The sequence below is a fragment of the Myotis yumanensis genome, unplaced genomic scaffold (genome assembly GCF_028538775.1).
Source record: "Myotis yumanensis isolate MYYU_CA2020_CCGP unplaced genomic scaffold, mMyoYum1.0.hap1 SCAF_5, whole genome shotgun sequence".
Lineage (NCBI taxonomy): Eukaryota > Metazoa > Chordata > Mammalia > Chiroptera > Vespertilionidae > Myotis > Myotis yumanensis.
This window is the reverse complement of record NW_027223756.1, coordinates 53,311,974-53,331,892: the sequence shown is the minus strand read 5'-3', so window position 1 is coordinate 53,331,892 and position 19,919 is coordinate 53,311,974. Positions and strand designations below refer to the sequence as shown.

Genomic DNA, 19,919 nt, shown 5'->3' with positions numbered 1-19,919 from the left:
GTCCCGCCATGCACCCTGCAGGCACTTGCACGCGTCACCATTTGTCACAGCATCTCAATGAGGCGGGCGCTACTCTCTCCATTTCACAGAGGGAACCGAAGCTTAAAAGAGCCCGAGTTAACATGCCCAAGGTCAGCAAGGCATTGGGGGAAAAGGACTTCAAAACCAGCTGTTTTTAACTCATATCATGCTTTGAGCCGCTGTGTGAGCTCCCCAGGGCGGCTGGAACAAGCACCCAAGCTGGGTTGACTGAAACAACGGAAAAGTGTTGTCTCACGGGTCACAGTTCTGGAGGCGGGAAGTCCGAGCTCCGGGCGCCAGCAGGAGGGTCGTGGGGAAGGGCCTGCCCCAGGCCTCTCTCTGTGCCTTGCAGATGCCATCTTCTCCCTGTGCCTCCTCACACGGTCTTCCCTCGGCGCGTGTCTCTCAGCAGCTAAGTGATACTGAGACATTGAAGGACACCGGTCATATTGGATTAGCCAACCCCATGGACCTCGCCTTAACTAATGACATCTGCAATAACCCTATCTCCGAATAAGGTCACATTCTGAGGTATTGGGGTCGGGCCTTCCACATACGAATTTTGGGTGGGGTGGAATTACAATTCAACTGGCAACCACCATTATCCCCTACTGGGCTCCTGGAGCAAATGGTGCAGCAGAAGGAACAGGTGAGCAGCCCAGTGAAGCGGACACAGCTCTTCACCCTGGAGTGCCTCCCTTTTCTTATCAATAAGGCGGGATCCTTCCCCGGCTACACAGTCACCGTGAAGAAAGAATGAGTTAGACATCGGTCACTGGCGCAGACGATCCGCTGCTTTCCCCACCTCCACCCTCAACCGCAGACGTTTCTGCCATGACAACGAAGGGGGTGCAGCCCACACAGCCCTGTTCTCACGTGGCATCTCCTTCACAGGCGCAGAGACCACCAGGCAGACCCTTGCGTGACACCATGAGATGCAGGCCCACTGCCCCACTGCAAACAGGAAGGAGCCGTATCTGGGTGCCCTCTGTTGCCCAGGCCCCACGTGCCTCTGAATGAGCACAGCTGCAGATCCCTCACAGCTGCTGCAGCTGGTGCTGAACCAGGGGTAGGGGGCGGGGCCTGCGCCCTGCATGAGGCGGGGCCATTGCCCAGACAACCTTCAGCAGATGCTTGGGATCAGCCACACCCAGGCAGCAAACACAGAGAACAATGCACCCCATTTCTCTTCTGGGGAAATGAAGGTGATTTGCCAAATGTAAGAGAACACCTCGTGATGCTGTTAGCAAATCTACTCTGGGCCTGGCCCGGGGGAGGCTGCCCACCTGAATTCCCCGGCAAGCCTGGCACAGTGCCTGTTCGCAGAGAAAAACACCCCTGGTGCTACCCTGCTCTTCACCAGGTACCCCAGGAAGGGTCTGCAGGGCGTGGGGCTGCCCCCCTAGAGAGCATGAGTGGTCCTGACAAAGAGGCAGGTGACAATCAGAGTGCCAGCAGTTCCGTTAGCTGAGCACGGACTATGTCCTGGGCGTGCTGTATTGGGTCATTTCCACCCCAGCTATCATTTTTTTAGGAGGCAGGAACAGAACCACAGAGTTGATTTAATTTGCCCCAAACCACACAAGTAGCCAGACTTAGTGGCAATTTCCTTGACCAGGTTAAGTGGTGGGATATACCCTTTAGGGGGATAACAGCAATTTTGGGGTAACAGCACGTTGGGTACACCTTAGTGTGGATGATGGAAATCTCTCAAGCAAACACATAAATCAAGTATGGTGGGTCTTATTTTTCAGTGCCCCATGGGGACACACCAATTAGGAATACTGCCTGGAAATCACTCACAGTGCCCACCTGAGCCCACACACCGGCCCATAGGCTTCCATTCCTCCACAGAGAGGCTTCTTAAAGCAGCGGTCGCCAACCTTTCAGACCACCGGTTGGCGACCGCTGTCTTAAAGGGGGGCACAGCATAATCTCTTTTCATAAGCCAAGTGCCCCTTCTACACCATAAGCGCAGGAAATGACAACTCAGTAAACAGGACACGAGGGGTTGTGGCACCCGCACCCCCTGGCCAAGCTGGCCCACGCCCAGGGCTGGCTGCTGTCCTGTGGCCTGGGCGCCTCGGCAGCCCCAGTAGTCTCCATTGAGCCCACGTTCCGTGTTTTAAGTTACGCTACACTAACACTGCTTATTTTTAAGTAACAGTGTAATTTTTCAACAGGCCCACTGCCGCACACACCTGACCCCAAACTCGACACCCTACCTGGTCCAGGGGAGGCACTTCAAACCTGAGGACCAGCAAGCTCTTGAATCGTCATCCAGGCAGAGGCGACCACGCGTTCTTCCTGTGACAGTCTCTGGAGAGACGTGTGCCAGCACCTCCTGTGGGGACAGAAACACACGGAGCCCGGAGCCCGGAGCCCGGAGCAGGCTCAGGCCCCTGAGATCCGGGACAAAGGGGTATCCTTTGCCCTGAGGGGCTGGGTCACCCTGTGCCTGGGAGTCGGAGGCTAAGAAGAACGAGGGAGCGTCACAGCAGGGCTTGCCCACAGGTGGGCGGCCATCACGTGCAGGGTCACCGCGAGGCTCCTCCAGGAAAGGTCTGAATGCCCGACCTGCTGCTGCGAAACCCAGCCTAATCCGAGAGCGTTAGTGCCTAGAAAACAGAAAGCAGAGCTGTACAGCCCAGCGAGGGGGAGGGCTGGCCCCACAGCGCCGCCGCTGCAGTTCACACACAAACCACTGGGGGCATCGCCCCAGCCTTGCTCCGGGTCAAGGGTCACGCAGACCCTGGAGAAAGGCTGTTCTGGAGGCTGGAGAAAGCCCTCTGGGACCTCACACATCAGAGAGGCGACTGCCCCCAGGAACACCGCCCCCGGCAGATGAGCAAGGCTCCTCCTCAATGTCGCCTTCCTGCGAGCAAGTGCCATTTCCATCCACCGGCTGGCAAATCATAAAACATTACAGAGGAACACACTCCAGCATCCTCCCCACATTATGACACACACCAAATAGGAAATTACATTTTATTTCATTTACAGAGACCTTGGAGCAAAAGGGTGGTGTCGGGGAAACAGCACACGGGTGAGCACCACCGAGGAGAAGCCTGTTATAAATATGCGGGTGCTCTCAGTGTAGCATGAGTGTCGGGTCCGAGAGGCCCGAGGGGGGCCGTCCAGGGAGGAGCACCTGCCCGCTGGGTTTAGAACAAGTCACTGCCCTGACCCCCGGCAGCAGCGCCTCCGCACGTCCACCAGAGCCAGAAGGCCTCCTGCAACCACCACCACCACCACGAGGACAGTTCCCTTTAAAACCTCAGCAGCAGGGTGGGGAGGTGTCTGGCGAGGTGGTGGCCAGTGGGGGAGATGGGGCTGGCAGGTGGCTGCCACCCTCCCTCCTGCTCTCTGGATAATTAACAATCACATGTCTGAGGCTCGACAAATGAAAAGTCCATCCTGACACTGTTCTCCTGCTCCACAGACCTACAGTTCTCTGCGGTGTGTCCCCCTCCACACCCCCCGAGTGCCCATCGTGATCTGGAATTCCCGTGTGTCCGGTGGCTGTGGCTTCGCTGCCCCAGGCAGGGCCTTGGGTGCCAGGGTCCGTGGGGGCCCTCACAGGACGGGCGCTAGAGCAGCTTGACGTAATTCTGTGGAATCAGCCCCCTCTTGCCATTCAGAGTCCCTTCTAGCCAGCCAGGTTCCCTCGAGGTTTGTACTGAAAGGGAAGAGAAATCACTTTTTATCAAAATACCCCAAGTACTTGCTCCCTGTGAATTCATTGTACTGCTGTGTACCTTTTTTTGTTTTCTTTTTTTTTTTTTTTTTTGATATATTTTTAATGATTTCTAAGAGGGAGAGGGAGAGAACGAAACATCAGTGATGAGAGAGAATCATTGATCTGTTGTCTCCTGCACGCCCCCTACTGGGGATCAAGCCTGAAACCCAGGCATGTGCCCTTGACCGAAATCAAACTTAGGACCCTTCAGTCCACAGGCCGATGCTCTATGCACTGAGCCAAAAACAGCTAGGGCTGCTGTGTATCTTGAAGGCTCAACCAATAGTGAATGTGGCCACAGTGCTCCAAGGTCAGCAACATCCTCCATCCACAGATGACCATGTGCTACATTCAAAGCCCCACCTTCCATGACCCAAAACGCTGTCTTGACACACATCAATCTGTGGACGTCCTTGAAGATCAGGATGAAAACAGCATGCACAGAGAACTTACGGACCAAATCCAGAGTCACACAGAGAATGGAAAAGCCAGGATCTGATCTCAGACTCACTAACTTCACAGTTGGCCATCCGTAGCTACCTGCCATCAACCTGTCCTCCCCCAAACACACTGAGATACTGGTATCTGTGTGTGTGTGTGCATGTGTGTGTGTGGAGAGAAACACACACACCACATAAACAGAGTCACGCACACACACTTTTTTAGGACTCCGGCAAGTCACTGAAGGACTTCGAGGTGGAGAAATTCAGTCCCCAGTGCCAGACATCTACCATCCTTGCTCACAGAACGGACCCTCATCCCGGTGTCTGCAGGCCCAGAGGAGATGTCCCTGTCCCCAATGTGGTTCTGGATTTTGCCCGTAACCGGTTTAAGGTGAGTATATGATTCCATTCTGGCTATCAAGACATAAGGGCAAGTAAACTAGGAAAGAAGTTCTGGAAAACTTTTCTTATTCTAAGAAAAGAAAGGGATCACAAGCAAGGAAGAGACACCCTCTGCTAGGGTTGAGTGTGGCCACGGTGCCTGCACCTGTGGGGCCATCCTGGCTGCATGGGGAAAGCCAGCCAGACGCCCCGCCCCGAGCTGAGGATGCTTCAGCAGAGGGGACACTGTGGTGGTGGAGAATGTGCGTGAACCAACCCTAGAGCTCCCGATGCCCAGACTTCCTGCAGCGTGAGCTAATCCATCTTCATGATTAATTTACCTCCTGTGTCAGTTTCTGTTACTGCAGCACAAGGCCTCCTAATAGATACACCCCTACCAGGGTAAATATCTCAACAGTCCCGGGAAGGGATTCCAGAGGCTCACAAACAAATCTAATCACACAATGCAAAAATTCGCCATCCTTTCTCAAATAGGTGGGTTTCAATGCTACATCCCGGCTTCCTCTTCTGCCATATGAGGGGCCAACAAGTGGCAGGCCTGGGGCAGAGCGGCTATGTCACCACACTCTCTGCGTAGATGTACGTGATGGTGGCAGAGGAATGATCTTGCTTACACTCCAAGAATAAAATTCCTCCACAAAATATAATTCTGTCAGATGTGGAGTTTTGTTGTGGTGGTTTGTTTTCTGTCACTATCAGAAGTCCCGGGCTCTCAAGAGTACACATATATAGAAATCTCTTCTAAAAGAGGCAACGTGCTTCCTAAAAACACAATCACCAGCAAATGCCGCATTACTGACAATATACCACTATGCACTGTGCTGATACATTCCATGTATTCCAAACATTCTGGCTAATCAACCATTCCAGAACTAAGGTTCTGTTTCCCCAGAACTCTTTTGGGCAGCTCCACTCACACACGACATCACTGTTTCCACAGCAACCAATGAATTTCATCATGAGCTAGACTGGAGAAGAAATAAATCAAAGGGGGGAGAGGGGGAGACATATATTCAACCATTGGGGTAATTTGTGAAATATTAAGCCGGGCATAGTTCCTAAATGATTGTGTATGAATAATAAACACACATAAAAAGGTGCACCCTTATTTCAATGTGAAAAGTCAATACCCATATCTAAATATTCACACATTATTCAAATCAGCAAAAATCATGTAAAGCAGAGGAAGATTAAGGGAATTATAAACCAAAATTTTTCTATAATAGTTCCCTTTCAGTAACTCAGATTTGGCAAACCTGAAGCATTTGGGAGGCTTGGTTGGGAACTCAGAGAAAAAACAATGGATGCAAAATCGGAAATATTCTTACCCTGGCCAGTGTTGCTAAGTGGTTAGAGCATCAGTGCACAAACCAAAGGGTCTGTGGTTCCATTCCTGGTCAAGGGCACATACCAAGGTTCGATCCTGACCCCTAATGGGGTGTGTGCAGGAGGCAACCAATCAATATGTCTCTCTCACCTCTCTCTCTCTCTCTCTCTCTCTCCATATATATATATATTCCTCAGGTAAAAATTAACAAAGCAAAACAAAAAAAGAAATATATTTTAATTCCACTGGCACTAGCTTCTCTGCATCAGGAGATGAGGAGAAAGATGTCCTTAATGAAGACCCAAAGAGTTAAAAGGGTTGGCGAATAACCAAGATGAAGGCAGGGGTGGGTGCCAGCGATCCAGACAGCTGCTGGCGTCCCGTTCCGGGGGGTGGGGGTCGGGAGGGGTGGGGAGGACCAGCTCTCTCCTGTCCAGAACATAATGGGAGAGACTTGTGCTGCTGACAATGCTCCGAACAGGGACCGCCTGGTCTATGCGGTAGACATTCTGGGTTGTAGACAGAATATATCCGACCACAAAGCTGTCAGGGCACTCACCATCCTCAAAAATTGCTCCTATTTCGAACGATAACTCGGAGCTGTGTTCTGCTTCACACGGATACACCGCTCGAGCCTTCCGACTGGTGACGCTGAGAAGGGACAGGGACAGACACAAATTAACATGTGGAGAAACTAGGAGAGAGAAACCTCACCTCCCGCCACCTCCCATTTCCCAGGTCTCATTTCTATGTCACTGGTGGGACAACTTCCACCAAAGAAAGTAGGGAAGTGAACATCAGGCACAAGCACAGCACTTGATTTTCAAGTAAATGATGGGCTTCAAATTCAAATGTTTCTTTAGGGAGCCTCTCTGAGCAGCTTTCACTGAAACGCTTCCCTAGTTCTCCTCTCCGCCTGGCGGGACGCCCTTTCCGATCCTTCCGTGCCATCAGCACTACCGGGCATGTGTATTTCCTAAGCACTGTGGTCCATCTATTGGGAAAAGCTCCAGTGACAGGCAGAGGCACACATGTGCTCCATGGCTTCCACAATGCTCTGCGGACACTGATCTGTCTGGACCGACGGTCAGCTTCCATGCCCTCTGGAAGGGGCCTGTTCACCACTGTTCCCAATGTCCCGTGAACCCTCTTTTAAAACAAAGCATGTGCTTTATAGTCATGTATAAAAAGTTGTTCTAAAATGAATGAATAGTTTCAAAACTGCAACATCAGCACCAAAAAGAGTAGGTTTGAGCAGGTCTCACAGGAGGTAAATTTCTCCCGAAAATGTTCTTGCTCAGGAACGGGGGTTCAGCCCTGAGACAAGGTTGTAAGTGTTGCCCAGGAGGCCGGAGGAGCCCGAGCCAGCCTTTTCCAGCCGAGGACACGAGCACCTGCTCGGGTTAAGGAGCCCCGTCCATGTGCTGTCACCGTCCTCTACATCCCATCCCAACCATGTACCTTTCAGGTGGCTTGTCCGCTGGGGTGGCAGGAGGACAGGAAAGGAAAGGTGACAGCTTGGGTGAAGGAGGGGTAACAGCTCGGTTGCAGCTTAGTGTGGTTGGAGACTGCGGGTTAAGCCACTGGACCATCGGTGGTCGGGTCTGGCTTGAGCTAAGGATGGAAGTTTGAAGAACCGGATTTAATAGTATAAAGGCCACAGAACCCCAAACACATGACACCTCAATCCTCAATAGCTAGGATGATGGCTCCTTCGTCTCTTCAGATGAACAGAAAGACAGAGTCCTCTCCACATGTTGCTCGAAACCCAAAAGCCACACCCCAAACTAGCGGCACCTTGTACTTCTCCAGGTTAGTGGAGAAGGTCGAGTCTCGTCCAACCTGGCCAGGTATCAGCTCACTAATTAGGGCACCGGAATCCAAGCGCCCAGAAGAGTTGCTGGGACTTTTGAGGTTTTCTGTTTATGAGGAAAGTCAAATGAATGTGCAGCAGACATGGCGGCCTAGAGCTCCAAAAATTCAGCACATGGCCTTTGGATGTTTAAAGCTTTTTTATCTGGTCGTAAACATGTAGCAACTCAGAAGAAAACGCAGTGGGAATCAAGAGCCCTCTGGAGAGGACTAGACTAGCTTTAAAGGAGAAAGCAACGAATAGCAAAAACCTTTGGTGACCTGAACATTCCCTAACATTTGCAAATTTCAAAAAAAAAATGGAAAAGGTCAGTGAACAGGCTCCTGGAGGGGCCTCTAAACACAAAGGGAGAGTCGATACATGTGTGTCGACCTGAATTACATTCTTCTCCAGGCATCCAACTGGGAGGCGTGTGGTGATGGTCCCTGAAGCTCACTTTACAAGATCCTCCTTCCATTCCGTCTCACTTTCAGCACACATGTCTTCCATGGCTGCTCGGACCCAGGTGCTCCTCACCTCAAACTCACCCTCTTCAGCTAACACCAGTTTCCACGAGCAGCTGCTTCCTGTCCTTCCACACTCCTGAGCATTGCCTTTGAGTCTTCCTTCTCTAGAAAAACTAATACCACACTCTGTCCAGTTTTACTTCTAATTCTTCCCAGGCTGTTCCTCTGCCCACCTTCTCTTCATTATCAGGAGACCAGCCCATTCTCACCGCCTTGGGTCTGTTACCACTGTGGTCTCTTGGCTCATCTCCAGCCCGTTCCTCCAACCCTGCCAGCTCAATCAGACACATTCAGCCACCTAAGACCCAGTCTACCCAACCCGCCTCCCCCGGAACCAGTGTGCCCCCACCTGCCCTCCAGGGGCTCCCCTGCCCTTGCAGACTGCCCGTCTGCCTGCAGCTCTGCTTCCCTGAGTTTGGCACACACTCTGCCTCCCGATTCTCCTCATCTCTCGGCCTCCCCAGTCCCTCTGCCTGGTCAAAAGCTGTCCCTAGATCAGCTCAGCTCAGCTCAGCTCAGCTCAGCTCCAGGCTGGTCACCCCAATGCTTCTCCTTTGGCCTAAGTAGCCGATCTTCCCTGAAGGCCCGTCACACCAATAAACAGGAGGGCAGGTTGACCTGAGCTGTTCTGTGATAGTTTCCGATACTTCTCTTGCCTTCTGGGCAAGAGCAAGTCTTTAGCTTTTTCTGTATACCTCACATGGCCCGGAAGACTGCTAGGCACACGAAGTCCTCAACCAACATCCGAACAATCAATCCAGGTGTTCTATAACTAAAGTTGGATTTTATAAATCAGGTACCTGAAATATTCCACTATTGACTTGATATTTAGCTCACAGGTTTCCTATCCTTTGATTAGGAAAAGGGGGTAGGGGATGTGCTTTTAAAAAACATTGTTCTTTGAATGACTTATTTATAACCCCCCTATCCAGCCGTTCATTTGGAAGTCACAAAACCTATCTCGTACACAGCAAAGACACCCATAACTCTCAAAGTGATCTGTGTCACCAGCAGCAAAAGTCACTCCATTCTTCACCTGAAAATGTTCCTAATCAGGAAGGAAGAGGAAGGGTGAGTGGAGCTCTGAGAGAGAATTTAAGACTGCCATTAGCCAAACAATTGCCATTTTGTCTCCCAGCAATGATTCAAGGTGCTTGAACAAGGGTGGTGGTGGAAGATGAGATGTCTTACCACACCCCTGTCAACTATTTCTGGTCATAAATAGCCAAGCGATTAAATGATGGTCATCCATCTGCTCAGAGGGAGGACAGTGATGGGATAAAGATAAACAATGTGACTATATTTATAAGGCTCTTTAAAAACACAGATCATAAATTCTATAGTTATCTACGTAATCCTCACATCTTTCTTTTTTTAAAAAAGGCTTTTTGTTCTGTTGTTTTTTTAAATAAAGAGAAAATAACATTTTTGGAAAGCAAAAGAATTGTTGGAATGGCGGATGCAGAAGGTAAGGGCCGTAGCTAGACTTTCTCCTCCTTGTCCCAAAGCAGAACTCAGAATCAGCAACCTTTTCCTGGGTCCAGTTCTCAACTTTTTTTGTTTGTTTGTTTTCTGTGATCTTTTTCTTGTCGTTTAAAATATAGATGTGTTACATGACCCAACACTAACCAGCTCACCAGGACAGCCTGTCAGACTTCCCACTTCGACTTAAATTTCTTTATTTGAGTTTCTGTCTTCTCCACAATATCTCAGAAGCCTCAGCTAGTGCTTCTCTGGATTCCAGAATCCCAAGTGGGCACAAACATTGCAAGCTGGGACATTCATAACAGGGAGCAAAACACAGGTGTGGAGACGAGGCATAAGAAGTCACGTGGAGAATCGAAGTCCTATGGAGGAGGAGACCCACACGAACAAAACAAAGTTTGGAAACAGAACAGAGTAGCTGCTTGAATACAAGAAACTTTTCAGAGACTTTTCCACTGGGAAGGAATGGGAGGAGCAAGAAGTGGTTAAATAAATACACTGAAGACCTGAACATGAAATCTTACCTCAGACAGCAGAGGTCGGGTGAGGGTGTATTTCATAGGCTTCTCCCTAAGCAAACTGGCCATATTGTTCTGAAGCCAAGCAATTATAAACATGAGCTTCTTTTTGTAAACCATCTCCTACCTGCCAGAATTTGGGTAGGGTGTGTGTGTGGTAATAAGTATCAACATTTTTTTTTTAACAATTAAATTCTTTAAAATATAATACTTATATTTTCTCAAAAAGCAGTAGAGGAAAATTTCTAAGAAAGTTCTGATACACTCTTCCTTTCTCTTCTTCGATTTAAAACATTTTAGAGGAATACTAAGCTATTTTGGAAATGGCAGCCCATAGCAAAGGTCTAGCACAGTGGTTCTCAACCTGTGGGTCGCGACCCCTTTGGGGTCCAATGACCCTTTCACAGGGGTCGCCTAAGACCATCAGAAAACACATATATAATTACATATTGTTTTTGTGATTAATCACTATGCTTTAATTATGTTCAATTTGTAACAATAAAATTGGGGGTCACCACAACATAAGGAACTGTATTAAAGGGTCACGGCATTAAGAAGGTTGAGAACCACTGGTCTAGCAGTTCTTCTCAACCTGGCTGCTAGGAGCGAATTAAGCTCCAAGGCATTCACAATGAATGAGCATCTCTCCTGCACATCTAGAATGGTTCTAGCCACCTATGTGTTGAGAGACTCTGTGTGTCTCTCGTGTTTCTGCATATGTTACAAACAGAGGCACTGGCTGCCTTTGTTCGGGATTATAGAGCAAACAGGGCAGATCAAGATTGTGACTTCCCTGGAGCAAAGGGCAGCTTTACTGCCCTTCCTAAAATATCTGGGTTTCCTAAACTCCAGGTTCCTCTCCTGTCACACTCCTTGGAGGTGTTGCCTGGCCCAAGGGCACCAGCTGAGGGGAATCGGTACAGGAAGTGACACGCCTGCTAGCCACTGCTATGATCAGTGGAGTCCTCTGCCAGCATCCACGACACCACCACAGGCAATTAGGGAAGCTGGCAAGCAGAGTACAATTTCAGACCTCACAGTTCCTTACATGAACACCCTTGGGAGAACAGAAAATACTGAGGCCATTTTCCTATTCTGTGGTTTTAGCAAAAAATCCTGGCTACGAAAGTTTTTGGGTTAAAGATCAAAAATGATGGATGACATAAACATAAAAATCTTCTTACCTGGTAGAACATAAGGAAATGGTTTTATTGTGTTTGTTTTTTTTCAATATTTTTTAATTGATTTCAGAAAGGAAGGGAGAGGGTGAGTGAGGTAGAAACATCAATGATGAGAACAATCATTATCGGCTGCCTGCTGCACATCCCCTACTGCAACCCCGGCATGTGTCCAAACCGGGAATCAAACTTTGACCTCCTGGTTGATAGGTCAACGCTCAACCCCTGAGGCACACCAGCTGGGCCATAATGAAATGTTTTGAGTGTCCTCTCCTACCACCTCCCAAATTTAAAACTGTTCTTTAAAATCTCCTTACTTCCTTCTTCCTGCTGCCGCTTTAATGAAGAATTTTTGATGAGTAAGACTGGCATGATCACAAGCTACCAATTTTATTTAATGATGACCTGCTGACCAATTACAAAAAAACATGCCTAAGTGCTACATGTTTCCTGAAAGGCAACTTGTGCTTTGCAAAAATGGAGACAGAGTAGTTAACTCCTCCTGAAAAGCTCAGAAACCACATTCACCAAAACAAAAATAGACTCCAGAGAAACAGTAATATCTGTTTGCTATCTTCCCAATTTCACACACTAAATGGCAAGAATCTTCTAAAAAAGAACGCCTCTCCACTCCACACGGGGAAGCAACGTCACCACCTTGCTTTAAGGAGAAATGTTTCCTTCTGAAAGACAGGGACAAATGGACAAGAGGGTCTCACTAAAAACACACAGAAGATCCATACCACTAACTCAGAAACTCAGCCTTGAAAGCACTTACACTGAAAGTCCACCTGGTCTGGCCAGCGTGGCTCAGTGTTGAGCCTCGACCTATGGGCGTCAATCTATGAATGAGGAGGTCACGGTTCGATTCCCAGTCAGAGCACATGCCCAGGCTGCGGGCTTGATCCCCAGTGGGGGGCGTGCAGGAGGCAGCCAATCAATGATTCACTCTCATCATCATCATCATCATCTTCTTCTTCCTTGTTTCTTCTTCCTTGTTTCTTCTTCCTTGTTTCTTCTTCCTTGTTTCTTCTTCCTTGTTTCTTCTTCCTTCTTCCTTCTTCCTTCTTCCTTCTTCCTTCTTCTTCTTCTTCCCCTCCCTCCCTCCCTCCCTCCCTCCCTTCTACCCTCCCTGAAATCAATAAAAAAAATATATTTTAAAAAAATAAAAAGGAAGTCAACCAGGCTATTCCCAAGGCAACAAAGTCTCCTGTGTTTGTGCGGGGTGGGGTGGGCGGAGGGGTTCGGGAAGATCAGCAGGGAGCGGAATAGGCATTTGTGAAAGTGAGGAGAGAATGCTCTTCTATAAAAAGCATCAACACACTTGCTTTGGAAAAACAGGTCTGTATTCCAGGGCAAGACCCTATGGCTTTTGCAGGGGGGAGGAATCAGCTCTCAAGCACATGAAATTTGGACAGTAGCTGCATATGCTTACACTCTGCAGAGTTTATTCTTCTAAAATGTAACAAATCAGTGCTATATGCTGCTTCTCATTCACACTGTGACCCAACAGTCTCCAATATCAGACTCTACACTCTATGCAGAATAAAAACTTTTTGGCAGCAACAAAGCACAGACATATCAGAAGTGGGGGCAGCGGTTAGGGGTCTTAACTTTTAAAATTGGACAACAGCTGCAGAGTCACCAGGGGGCTCCTGCACCTCACAAACATTTTCTGGCAATGCACAGCCAGGTCAGGCTCTGGGCAGCAGCCTTGAGCGCTGAGCGTGATTTAAAATTCAAAGGATGCAGAAGAGGGAGAATGCAAGTCAAGAAATGACTGCTTATATGAAATGATTAAATCCCCCAAATAGCAAGATATCTGATGGCGGTTATATGATGTCAGAATCCAATCAGAAGTTTGCACTGGAATGAAAGATTTTAAAAACTCATTTATTTGCAAGGTCTCTGAGCAGAAACTAACACATTAGTGGAATGATCTTTCATTTCAGCCTGAGAAACACACAGCATAAGTCTAGAACAGCTGTCCTGGGCAAAAGTGTTTGAAAATGTTAATAAAAACAGAAGGAAATATTGTAGATCTGTATATTATGGGAAATCTCTGTTCCAATAAGTGCCACAGTTATTCCATAAGTGCCGGAGGGGGAGAATTCCACAGCCAGCACGCCGCTGGCTCCTGCTGAGCTGGCAGAGGGGACGGCAGTGAAGAGAAGCAAACAGTCATGACAAGAGAGTCACCATCATCCACGGGACTGGGCAAGGAGGCCTTCACTGTCCCAGGAGGCTTCCAAACAAACCCTGTTTGCTCATTATTCGTGGTCTGGGAACTATCAGGCCCCATGCCAGGCCTTGGGACTCCCAGGGGACTATGACATCTGCTCTCCATGAGTACCCAGGCAAGGGGGTGGAGACTGACAACTGATCCTCATACTGCAATGTGATATGTGCCGTGTAGAGAGGTGCCCACGGCCCTCAGAGAACAGAGGAGGAAGCATCTAGCTACGATCGGGCATCCAGGAAGGCTTTCTAGAGAAGGTGGTGTCTGCCCTGAGCTGATGCTGCCATCATCAATATCACCCAAGCTCCTGTTGGGCACAGCTGCACAGTCCAGCACTGAGCTAGACACAACTCATACAGGAGTCCATGCGTTCCTGACACACTACTATTCCACAGTACACGTGAGAAGACAGCCTGAGAAAAGTGAGAGTGACTTACAAATCATTTTATTTCCCGGAAAAAAACCCACAAAAAAACAAACAATCTACACCAAAGGGGAAAATTATTGATATTAAGTGGATGTCACCATTTTTTTTTAAATTGTGTGTTCACCACCCCAAGTCAAGTCTTCTTCCGTCACCACTTTATTTTTTTAATATATTTTATTGATTTTTTACAGAGAGGAAGGGAGAGGGATAGAGAGTTAGAAACATCCATCAGCTGCCTCCTGCACATCTCCTACTGGGGATGTGCCCGCAACCAAGGTACATGCCCTTGACCAGAATCGAACCCAGGACCCTTCAGTCCGCAGGCCGACGCTCTATCCACTGAGCCAAACCAGTTAGGGCCCATCACCACTTTAAATTTAAAAAAAAATGTTTTAAAGTTGCTAAATGCAATGTAGTGGGATTCTAGATTGGATGCTGGAATAAAAGAAGGACACGAGTAAAAAAACCAGTGAAATCTAAATAAAGTTTGTAAGTTAATAATGTTGGACCGAGATGAATCACTTACTTTAAACAAAAGTTCTGTGGTGCCATGTAAGATGTTAATAGTGGGGAAAGCTGGGGAAGGGTTTATGGAAACACTTTTATTTATTTGGTGTTTCAAATCTGTTTTCATTTATTTTTTTGAGAGAGAAGAAGGGAGAGGGAGAGAGGGATAGAAACATCCTTGAGAGAGAAACATGGACTGGCTGCCTCCTTCACACCTCCTACTGGGAATCGAGCCTGCAACCAGGCATGTGCCCTGGCTGGGACTAGAACCTGGGACCTCTTGGTGCCTGGGGCAATGCCCAACCAACTCAGCTACATTGGCTGGGCTGTGGGAGCACTTTTATACTACTTTTGTGACTTTTCTGTAAATCTAAAACTATTTGAAAGTACACTTTTAATTCTAATCAATAGGTTGTAAAAAGAATGACCCCAAATAAGCATTTTAATGACTGAAACACTAAAGGCCTCTTGAAATGACAATCACAAGCATAAGAAAAATGTTTGGTTGGTTCAATGACAAGAAAGAATTCCTGAGGGTTTCTTTAAAAAGTCACCTGCACTGCCCATCTGAAAAATGGCAATTAACCAGGAAACTGACTTCTAAGAAACGGGACTCTTCCAACTAGGCTTGTTCTGTTTACAGGGAAGGCTGAGGTAAAGGGCAAGGCAGTGAATACTTTAGGGCAGTGGTTCTCAACCTCCTGGCCCTTTAAATACAGTTCCTCATGTTGTGACCCAACCATCAAATTATTTTCGTTGCTACTTCATAACTGTAATGTTGCTACTGTTATGAATCGTAATGTAAATATCTGATATGCAGGATGGTCTTAGGCGACCCCTGTGAAAGGGTCGTTCGACCACCAAAGGGGTTGCGACCCACAGGTTGAGAACCGCTGAATTAGGGTCTGAAGGCCACACATGGCAGGTCTCAGCTCCGCCATCACTGCATCTAAAAAGCAGCCACAGACAAAATGCAAATAACTGGGTGGCTGTGTTCCAATAACACTTCAGTTATGAAAGCAGGCGGCAGTGAGCCATCGTTTGCTGACCCCTGGGTTAGAGGGGCCAGATGGGAATCCATTGTGGTGGAGAGTGCGGGGAGGTAGGGATGACAGCAAATGCCCCTGAGCTTGAAAGGCCCCTGCTCCCCGCTCTCCATCTCCACGGGCTTTGTGGCAGGGGGTCCCGTGTGCCCGGAGCCCACCTGCACACACCCGGGCTTCCCTGTGGAGAAGCTCTCTGCACCACTGCACGCCATCCCGTGCAGGAGGGAGTCAGCCGATACGTCAGGCCGGCATGTAAAAGCAATAACTTGTTCACCCTTAAGAAAAAAGTGTCTTTTACGGGAGGTAGGTGGCCAGGGAGAAAAGGGCACCACAGGAAATGAGTCCCACACAGATAAGACAGAGCCTGTCGAAGAAGGACTCGGCCACACTGAACGCTCAGTCCTCGCCCTGTGAGATGTTCAGGCTTCTGGGTGACTTTCCCCCCTCAACTTCAAGTGGGCACCACCAGCCAGTCAGCTTGTAACTTACAAAAGCCACTCCTAGGGCGATGGCTTCCTGGGGTTTTGCTATAAAAGAACTGCCTTAGGATCCCACCTGCCCAGCCTTTCCCTCGGAGCACCCCCTGAATTCCATCCGTCTCCTTCCAGACGATCACTGCGGAATCGGGTACGGGGGCTGAACCGAGAAGGAACCGTGGCTTCATTCCAGCCAGCGTCGGGGCTTTAGAGGTCTCTGCATAACTCACAGGCATGTTCCTACCAGCTCAGCTCCCCTGTGAAAACGGGCTGCCACCCGACCTGAGGGCTGAACAGGGGTTGCAGTTGGGAAGGGCTACAGCATCACTCAGCTAAGAAAACCCTCCTGTTTCACACCAAACTGTCTGACGGGTTGCCTGTGGTGACAGAAGATGAGCCACCCACACTGTTCAGAATATGGAGCTGGTGGGGTCCCAGGGGGGCCCCCAGGCCTTGGTCATGCAATATCCCAAGGTCCTATTCGCAGAGGCTCCTACAAAGTAGATTCTGACACAGACAGCTTGGCGAGGACCCAGGCCGAGTCCTCCTGGAAAACCTACAGCAACTTCGGGAAACAACACAACTTCAGGTCAACACCTAAGGCTTCTGCAGGTCTCGAGAGGTTCTGCAGGTCTCCCTGAGCTGTTAGTGAGGAGATTCTATAACGGACGAACCAGGAAGTCAGGGTAAGTGAAAATAAGAATATCAGGTTAGGTTCTCCGAGGGAAGGGAATGCCAAGCAGGTGGCTGCCCAGAGCTCCCGGGGGAGCAGGACTGGGTTTTATTACATGTGGTTCCTTGAAACCTCACAACAGCCCGGGAGGCGGATGTTGTTATTCCCCTTTTACAGATAACCTTGCTAAGCTTTGGTTTGCTTACAAAATTGATAGAAGGCCCCCGAGGTTTTGAGAAGCAGAATGAGGCTGCACTGACTCTAAAATCAGTGCTTTTCTAAGTCTGGACTGTCTTCCAACGTGCAGGGAGCTCCAGGGCCCTGCCTGCATTTCAACCCTGAGAGGGACCCAGCCAATGAAACGAAAAAGAAAAACAAAACGAGACTAATGGGAAGATAATTTTTGAGTCTGAAGCAGAAAAAAAAGCTACTATAAAATTCAGACATGTCTCTTTCTTTTGGAAAATCGACTTTTCATTATGGGGCTTTAATAAACATGCTAGCTTGAAAATAAAATCTCTACATTTATTTACAGCGCAGCAAAGGAAGACAGGAATTAGGCCACACAACAGTGCAAAGTACACAATAAAAATATCAAAAACACCATAGCAAGACACAGAGGGCATTAAGATGTGAGGGTGTCTAGCCAGAGTGGCTCAGATGGTTGAGCATTGTCCTGGGCACCAAAAGGTTGCCGTCAGGGCACATACCTGGGTTCAGTGCCCAGTCAGGGCCTTTACAGAAAGCAACTGATCAATGTTTCTCTCTCACGTGGCTCTCTCTCCACCCGACACACCCCCCTCTGCCTTCCTCTAAGCATGTCCCACATGACGATTTAAAAAAAAAAAAAAATGTGAGCATACAAGGCATAATTTCTATATGAAGTTGGAGAGAAGACTCAAAGAAATACACAGGACAAAAACTGTGCCCCAAAGAAATGAATGTAAACAGACATTTGTGGTCCATGGCCAAGTATGTGGGCCCTGAGATTAGCTTCAAGAGCTTACTGAAGCTGAAGGGAGACAACTGGCGATCGCATTACTCACAGAAGATTATGGATGCTGCCCTGCTGCCAAATATCAAATGTCCAGGTCTCCCAGCCCTGTGTTAGGGGAAGATGCCCTCGTCCCCAAATCTCAGCCAAAGGTGTTGGATGATGAATGTGCAACAACCAGATTCAAGTGTTTATTCCCCAGACGTAATTATAAACCACAGCCACATGACAACATAGGGTCAGTGCGCCCTATTCTAACTAAGGGCAACGGCCAGCTGACAGCCAGTTACCTCACTGGGTCTCAAAATTGGGGGACACCTGTAAATTGAACAATCTTCCCATAAGCAACCAATTTCAGTCCCAACAGTAAAACAAGTCACTGTGAGAGACATCCAACTCCACCTCTGTCCCTTACAAGTCCTGAGGCTCAGGGCAACTTTCCTACCCTTCTCTGTGCCTCTGTTTCCCTCTCCAAAAATGAAGGTATGTCTATGGGGATTAAAATTAAATGTCATTTATAGAGCAGGTAAAACAGAGTCTGTTGACCACCAATAATTAAAGTTCCATGGTTTCTGAGAAACACAAGAGGGCAACCTATCGAATCAAGCCATCTCTGCAGCCACTGACCACCAGTACCGCTGAAGCAAAATTTCTCCCCCTGTAGGCCCCAGCCCCGCCACAGGAAGTCCAAAAAGAGCTAACTTCTGAGTAGAATTTACAAAGCTACTGTAGGCTCACATCAAGGTACTACACTTCTGCTCTTTGGCCCGATTCTTTCTTACACTGGGCTATCTTAGACTTCAAACTTTCTGAACCCACCCAGGGACCTTACTGCTCACTTAGGTATGGGAGAAGGAACTGGCTTCCACGTCATTCTTTACAGCACCCAGCACCCGAGAACACGCCCTTTCCAATGCAGGCACGAGCTCTACCAGAGATCTCAATGTACCCCACCTTCTGTAACCAGGGGCCAGTCTGCAGGCGAGCAGAGCAAAGGTGCTAACCTTACAAGGATGGGTCCTCCCTATTGGCCAAAAAAATGCTGGAAATTCCTAGGACAGGGCAGTTCATTCCTTTAGGTTAACAATCACCCTTGCCTGATCTCTTTTTAAATCTGCATAGCTTTCATCCCCTTGTTACAAAAGCAACATAGGTTCATTTTAGTCAAATTAGTAATAAAGCAGATGTGCAAAAAAATAAAAAGTTTTAAAATATAAATTCCCTATTTGCTCTTCAAATAGTAATCATAATAAAAGGTAAAAATATAGGCCACCAACTTACAGGGTGAACTGACTGCCCCTGGCAAAAGGGTTGGAGCAGCAAAGTGGAGGAGGGATGGGCTGAGACACCCTACCTGAAGTGGGGGAGGGGAGGGAAAAGGGAAAGAAACAAAAACAAGGGGGTGAACACAAGGTTTGCCTATCACTGCTGCCACCTTAAAATTTTTAGCTGTGAGCCAGATTTCACAGATATGTTAAAAAAATACTTAAGATTATTTTTTCTGAACTTTAAGCAAATTATTCATGGCTTGTAGAATACTAAGCCACAAATCAAGTGCAAGGGGCACTTTGATATTTCCCAGGAAAATCCATCCACTTCCTAAAAAGGAATCGTGGAAGCAACACCAAGTGATGTGAAATGCCAAGTCACTGTCTATGGCAGTGGTTCTCAACCTTCCTAATGCCGTGACCCTTTACTACAGTTCCTCATGTTGTGATGATCCCCAACCATAAAATTATTTTCATTGCTACTTCATAACTGTAATTTTGCTACTGTTACGAATCGTAATATAAATATCTGATATGCAGGATGTATTTTCATTGTTACAAATTGAACATAATTAAAGCATAGTGATTAATCACAAAAACAATATGTAATTATATATGTGTTTTCCGATGGTCTTAGGCGACCCCTGTGGAAAGGGTCGTTCGACCCCCAAAGGGGTTGTGACCCACAGGTTGAGAACCGCGGTCTATGGGAAAGCTCTGTGTTTGTCCAGTCTAAAGGAAGCAGGTTATTTCCTGCACACACAGTCCAGGGGTGACAGGCACCGGCTGTCGAAGAG

At 48.1% G+C, this 19,919-nt stretch overlaps 1 protein-coding gene across 2 annotated transcripts in view; it reads right to left on the bottom strand.

Annotated features, from left to right (window-relative positions):
• Window positions 1-2,985: 2,985 nt before the first annotated feature.
• ARHGAP10 (Rho GTPase activating protein 10) overlaps window positions 2,986-19,919 on the bottom strand; it is a 256,918-nt gene continuing 239,984 nt past the window's right edge. The window contains exons 21-23 of one of the 2 annotated variants that reach the window (XM_070415283.1): window positions 7,394-7,546; window positions 6,492-6,583; window positions 2,986-3,700 (exon numbers count right to left, since the gene is read on the bottom strand). In XM_070415283.1, coding sequence (XP_070271384.1) covers window positions 3,612-3,700; window positions 6,492-6,583; window positions 7,394-7,546 — 334 coding nt within the window. In that variant the 3' untranslated portion in view covers window positions 2,986-3,611. The remainder of the gene's footprint in view (window positions 3,701-6,491; window positions 6,584-7,393; window positions 7,547-19,919) is intronic. The other variant, XM_070415284.1, reaches the window with a different exon arrangement.